This window comes from Vicia villosa, linkage group LG3 (genome assembly GCF_029867415.1).
Source record: "Vicia villosa cultivar HV-30 ecotype Madison, WI linkage group LG3, Vvil1.0, whole genome shotgun sequence".
Taxonomy (NCBI): Eukaryota; Viridiplantae; Streptophyta; class Magnoliopsida; order Fabales; family Fabaceae; genus Vicia; species Vicia villosa.
Window position 1 is genome coordinate 19,199,559 of NC_081182.1, and position 5,695 is coordinate 19,205,253.

The following is a 5,695-nucleotide window of genomic DNA, read 5'->3' on the forward strand; positions in this document are numbered from 1 at the left end:
TGCAGGAAGAACTAGGCCAGTTTGAAAGAAATGAAGTATGGGAGCTGGTACCAAGACCTAAAGGTACTAATGTCATTGGAACTAAATGGGTTTACAAGAACAAGTCAGATGAACTGGGAACTGTTATCAGAAACAAAGCAAGGCTAGTTGCTCAAGGATACACCCAAGTTGAAGGAATTGACTTTGATGAAACCTTTGCCCCTGTTGCCAGACTTGAGTCAATTAGGCTATTGTTAGGGATTGCTTGTATTCTGAAATTCAAACTATACCAGATGGATGTGAAGAGTGCTTTCTTGAATGGATATTTGAATGAGGAAGTCTATGTAGAACAACCTAAAGGTTTTGCAGATCCAAACCACCCTGATCATGTATACAAATTAAGAAAAGCTCTTTATGGTTTGAAACAAGCCCCTAGAGCTTGGTATGAGAGACTAACTGAGTTTCTTACTAGCAATGGATACAGGAAAGGAGGGATAGATAAAACTCTTTTTGTTAAAGATGAAGGAGGGAAGATTCTGATAGCTCAAATCTATGTGGATGATATTGTATTTGGTGGGATGTCAGACAAGATGACTAGACATTTTGTTGATCAGATGCAATCTGAATTTGAAATGAGTCTAGTTGGAGAATTAACCTATTTTCTTGGGCTGCAAGTCAAACAGATGGAAGACTCAATCTTTCTTTCTCAGAGCAAGTATGCTAGAAACATTGTCAAAAAGTTTGGAATGGAAAATGCTTCTCACAAAAGGACACCAGCACCTACCCATTTGAAGCTGACCAAAGATGAAAAGGGAACCAGTGTTGATCAAAGTCTATACAGAAGCATGATAGGAAGTCTGCTGTATCTTACAGCCAGTAGACCTGATATTGCATTTGTTGTTGGGGTATGTGCCAGGTATCAAGCAGAACCCAAAACCAGCCATATCAATCAAGTCAAGAGGATCCTGAAATATGTGAATGGTACTTGTGAATATGGAATGCTCTACTCTCATGGGTGTGAACCCATTCTCACGGGATATTGTGATGCAGACTGGGCAGGAAGTGCTGATGACAGAAAAAGTACTTCAGGAGGATGTTTCTTCTTGGGTAATAATCTTATTTCATGGTTCAGCAAGAAACAAAATTGTGTGTCTCTGTCCACTGCAGAAGCAGAATACATTGCAGCAGGAAGTAGTTGCTCTCAGCTTGTTTGGATGAAACAGATGTTATCAGAATACAATGTCACACAAGATGTCATGACATTATATTGTGACAATTTAAGTGCCATTAACATTTCAAAGAATCCTATTTAGCATAGCAGGACCAAGCACATTGATATTAGACATCATTACATTAGAGATCTTGTTGAAAATAAAACAATTGTCTTGGAACATGTTGCTACAAATCTTCAACTAGCTGATATTTTCACAAAAGCCTTGGATGCAAATCAATTTGAAAATATAAGAAGCAAACTAGGCATTTGTCTTTGTGAAGGATTATAGCAATTAATTGGATGTGGGACCAGCACTATTTCTCTCTTGACTGTCAAGTATACTCTGCTGATGGTGGTGATGATCATACTGTTGGGAGTGATGACTGAGGAGGGTGAGGATGCTGATGCCCGGACTAGTAGCTCCAATGATGTGGAGATGAGTACGGAGAATGATTCTGAAGTGTAAATCTTCATCTGCTGTTTGGCTTCTTTTGTGGCTAGAAAGGGGGAGAAGTGATAGATGATGTTGATGGTTTGGTTGTTGGTGTGGTTGCTGTTATTCTGTTTGGTTCCTGAATTGGTTGTTGGTGTGGCTGCTGTTATTTTGTTTGGTTCGTTGGATGTACTATGATTAATCAAGCAAGATGTTATTGTGTCGGATCCTTGTTTCTATTGGCTGCTGTTTGTACTCTGATCTCTGATGGTATCATCTATTATTGTTTTAGCCAAAAATTCGCCAAAGGGGGAGTTTGTAGATGTTATTGATTGGCTGTATTTTTTGGTAAAACAAATAGTGTCTTTATCATGTCAAACCTGGTGTCTTGACATGCATTGTTTTGAAGTCTTTCTTGTAGTTTTTCTTGTGCAGGCTTTTACCTGATGTCAAGACCGATGTCATGACATCCGAAGCTGCTGTGTTTTACTATGTTCGCGTTATGATTTGTTAAGCCTCTGCGCGCCTCTTTTGGAAACTTTGGATATTGTTTTGTTTCAGAACAATGTTATGCGATGGATCTTTGCCTTATGGAAATGGTTTTAATTAGGTTTAAAACTGATATTGGATCCAAGGCCCAGCTGCTGCAAGGATATATATATATAACAAATGAAGAAGCTGCTGCATGTATGTTTTTTTAGGGTTTTGCCGTCCAGAAGTTTGTTGTGCTGTTCGTCTGTGTACTCGATTTCTTGTAAGCCAAACAATCATCATGATGATTGTCTTGGTCTAGGCGTTTTTGTTTTGAGTTGTAAAAAGTACTCAAAGCTTTCAAGCACGAGTACTATTGTTCTTGATCGAAGCTTTTAAGCAAGATCAAGGTGTGTTTTTGAAGAGTGTCTTCTTTTGCTTTTCGTCTGTTAGTTTGTCATCACTGCTGTGATTGAGGGGGAGTGAGTAGGAGCTCTGGTCTAGCAGTTTAGATTGAAGTTGCATTGGGTAGATATTAAGTGAAAGGCGTAATATTGAGTTGCATTACCTTGAATTAATATTACTTATAGTGGACTTCCTCCCTGGCTTGGTAGCCCCCAGATGTAGGTGTGTTTGCACCGAACTGGGTTAACAATTTTCCTGTGTTATTTACTGTTTACTCTTTGTTCATTTGCTTGAAAACATTCAGATAGTGATGTCGTGACATCCTGTAAGACATCGCGTGTCTGAGTCCAGAATTTCAATGGAGTTTTAAAAAAATGCTATATTTGTAAATTATGTGTGAACTATGTCAGAGATGTATAGATGATGGTCAACTATGTTTGACCTATGTCCACAAACTACAAAATACGTCCCTCTGATACGCCACTTTATTTCATTTTCACTCACTATAAAGAAAACAAACTCTAGGCCTAGTACCAAAAATTCTATATGCAACATTAGCATTAGTGGGTGACTCTGACAATGGTCTCATAACATGAGTAGGGCAAGTGCTAATTAAATCAAGCGCATCTCTTTTTGCAATTTTCACTGCATTCTTTTCTGTCATTGTCTTGGCGTAGCAATACCACCTCTGAAAGATATGCAACGTATTAGTTTATTTATTTACATAAAAATCACTTTATATGTAAAAATAAAATCTCAACAACCTTATATTTTAGGCAGAAATCTCCATCAGACCAACTTAACTCATTAATGGGTCCAGTTTTTGAAAAATAGAGATTTTTTATTATGGCAGCCCCCGATGAAACATACACTATTCGTTTGACATTAGCAATTTTACAAGCCTGAAGTACATTGCATGTTCCTTGGATCGCAGGTTCAATTACTTCCTCCTACAATATTAAAGAAAAATGAGAATTACAATCAAACTAGTATGCAAAAGAAAAAAAACATTTTAAATATTTTTTTGGTTACCAAAGGATTTTTAACGTGAGCAAACGGAATAGGACAAGCAAGGTGGAAAACACCTCTGCATCCCACAACTGCCGGGAGAATAGAGCTATAATCCAAAATATTTGACTTAAAGAGTCGAAGCTGATTTGGAAAAGAAGTCATTATTTTGCCTAATAGTAGACATTTAGTAAGACAGTCTGGTTGTGGTACTTTAGTGGTCGCATGTACGTAATATTCCTTCGATAGCAATAAATTGAGTAGCCAGGAACCAATAAATCCATCTGCGCTAATGACACGGAGAATATTGGTAGTGCTACTACCAGATGGGGAGTTCGATGATGATGCCATTTTCCTGCAATACAATTGAATAAAGCATTTCAAATATGATTTAAAAAACTAGAAAAAAAAATAATTGGATTAATTGCAATGAAGAAGGAGAAGATAGAATTGAAATATTAACCAAAAAAAATAATTGAAAAGACAAGAGTTAACCAAGCTTACAATATTCTGGAACTAAGTTTGGAGCTGGAACTTGTAAGTTAGTTTGGAGCTTGAACTTGTAAGTTTATAATATTCTAGAACTAAGTTTGGAGCTTGAACTTGTAAGCTTACAATATTCTGGAACTAAGTTTGGAGCTGGAACCTTCTTATATAATAAATATTTTGCTTTTATAATGGTTTGAAGCTTATGTTTGCACAATTGGCCCTTATATAATAATAATTTGCTTGAATGTTTCCTAAAATGAATACAAAGTTTTTTATTCCAAATACAATTGACCCTTTTTCTTAACTTTTGTAACTAACTTATTAATGAGAGTAAAATATATGTGCAATTTACACATATCCAATAAGCTGAGTTCCAAATAATACATTGAGAAAATTGTTTTTTTAAAAGATGAAAATTCCACGTCGTCCTTCATAGCCATAAAGTATTGAAAAAAAGAAGAGAATCATTTTGTTCGGTGCATCTATGTTTTGTCATATTCTCTAAAAACATTCCAAATCTAAGCAAAAATAGAAGAAAAATATATCTTTTGATGTGCTTTTTATTCACTTTCTGTTGCTATACTTAATAATGCAAAAAAAAAACTAATAAAAAAAAAGTATGTTATCTGTGTCTCATCGTAAAAAAATATGTATGTTTATTTATGTGCTTCACCGTAGCATTATTATTATTATTATTATTATTATTATTATTATTATTATTATTATTATTATTATTATTATTATTATTATTATTATTTATTAAATATCACAAAAATTATAAAATATGCTAAAAGTTATTGAGAGTTTATAAAATATAATGATAATAAGAGTTTAAAAAGTAATAAATTACATTAAAGAATGTTAATTGAAATATTAATTAGACCAAATAAATATTTAAACTAGTCTTTTATATTTTGTAACTCGTATTATTTAATTATTGCAAGTCACTCACTTATTATATTGATATAAATATTAATTACAAATTTGATCGGTTATTATTTGTGTTCTATTCTTATTAACATGTGTGAGTGCGCACGCGTGCCTGCGTGCATCCGTGTGTGTAAAAATAAAATCTTAACAACCTTATTTTCTAGACAAAAATCTTTATTAGACCAACAAAACTCATCAGTAGGTCCAATTTTTGGAAAACGGGATTTTTTACAATGGCAGCTACCGATGATACACACAACTCATTTGATATTGGTATTGCTATTAGAAAAGCTACTAACGCAAAGGCTACCACATCAACAATAACTTGGTTCTTGGACTTCAAATTAAGAAAACATGCGCGAGAACGGAAACGGACGGCGACAGCCGGCCTAAACTTCCTTTGTTTAGGCAGGTTCCGGTGGGGATTTTTGGGGGTTTTGTTTAGGGTTAACTCCCATCTCTTCTTCTTCGGTTTAAATTCATGGCCTTAGGGTCAGCTACCTTGTTGGAGAGTTGGATCGGTTTTCTCTACCAAAGCTTCGCGAGCTCCATCTTCTTCTTTTCCGCACCGTTTTCTGTTTCAGGTTACGTTCGCAGGTTTTTAGGGTTTCTGTTCCGGTTGTGTTTCTTCAGCTGGGTTGGTTTGTTTCCAAATGCAGCGTGGTGGTTGGACGAAAGTTTCGCACAGAAAGCGTTTTGCCCCGAGGTGGGATACGTTTCCTTTCGGTGGGCGTAATCGCAACGCTTCTGACAGGAATGGAGAGGTA

At 35.6% G+C, this 5,695-nt stretch overlaps 1 protein-coding gene across 1 annotated transcript; it reads right to left on the reverse strand.

Moving 5' to 3' along the window:
• Positions 1–2,344: 2,344 nt before the first annotated feature.
• On the reverse strand, positions 2,345–4,166 carry LOC131660535 (cinnamoyl-CoA reductase 1-like). Its single transcript, XM_058929790.1, has 4 exons — positions 4,014–4,166; positions 3,534–3,864; positions 3,266–3,451; positions 2,345–3,189 (listed from the first exon to the last, which is right to left on the reverse strand). The coding sequence occupies exons 2-4, from the start codon at positions 3,858–3,860 to the stop codon at positions 2,998–3,000; spliced, it is 705 nt and encodes a 234-aa protein (XP_058785773.1). The 5' UTR covers positions 3,861–3,864; positions 4,014–4,166; the 3' UTR covers positions 2,345–2,997.
• Positions 4,167–5,695: the final 1,529 nt, after the last annotated feature.

Coding starts and splice junctions, on each gene's coding strand:
- LOC131660535 (XM_058929790.1), bottom strand. CDS start 3,860: ATGGCATCATCATCGAACTCCCCATCTGGTAGTAGCACTACCAATATT. Junction 3,452..3,533: donor CTCACGTTAAAAATCCTTTG/GTAACCAAAAAA, acceptor TTAATATTGTAG/GAGGAAGTAATTGAACCTGC. Junction 3,190..3,265: donor ATTTCTGCCTAAAATATAAG/GTTGTTGAGATT, acceptor CATATCTTTCAG/AGGTGGTATTGCTACGCCAA.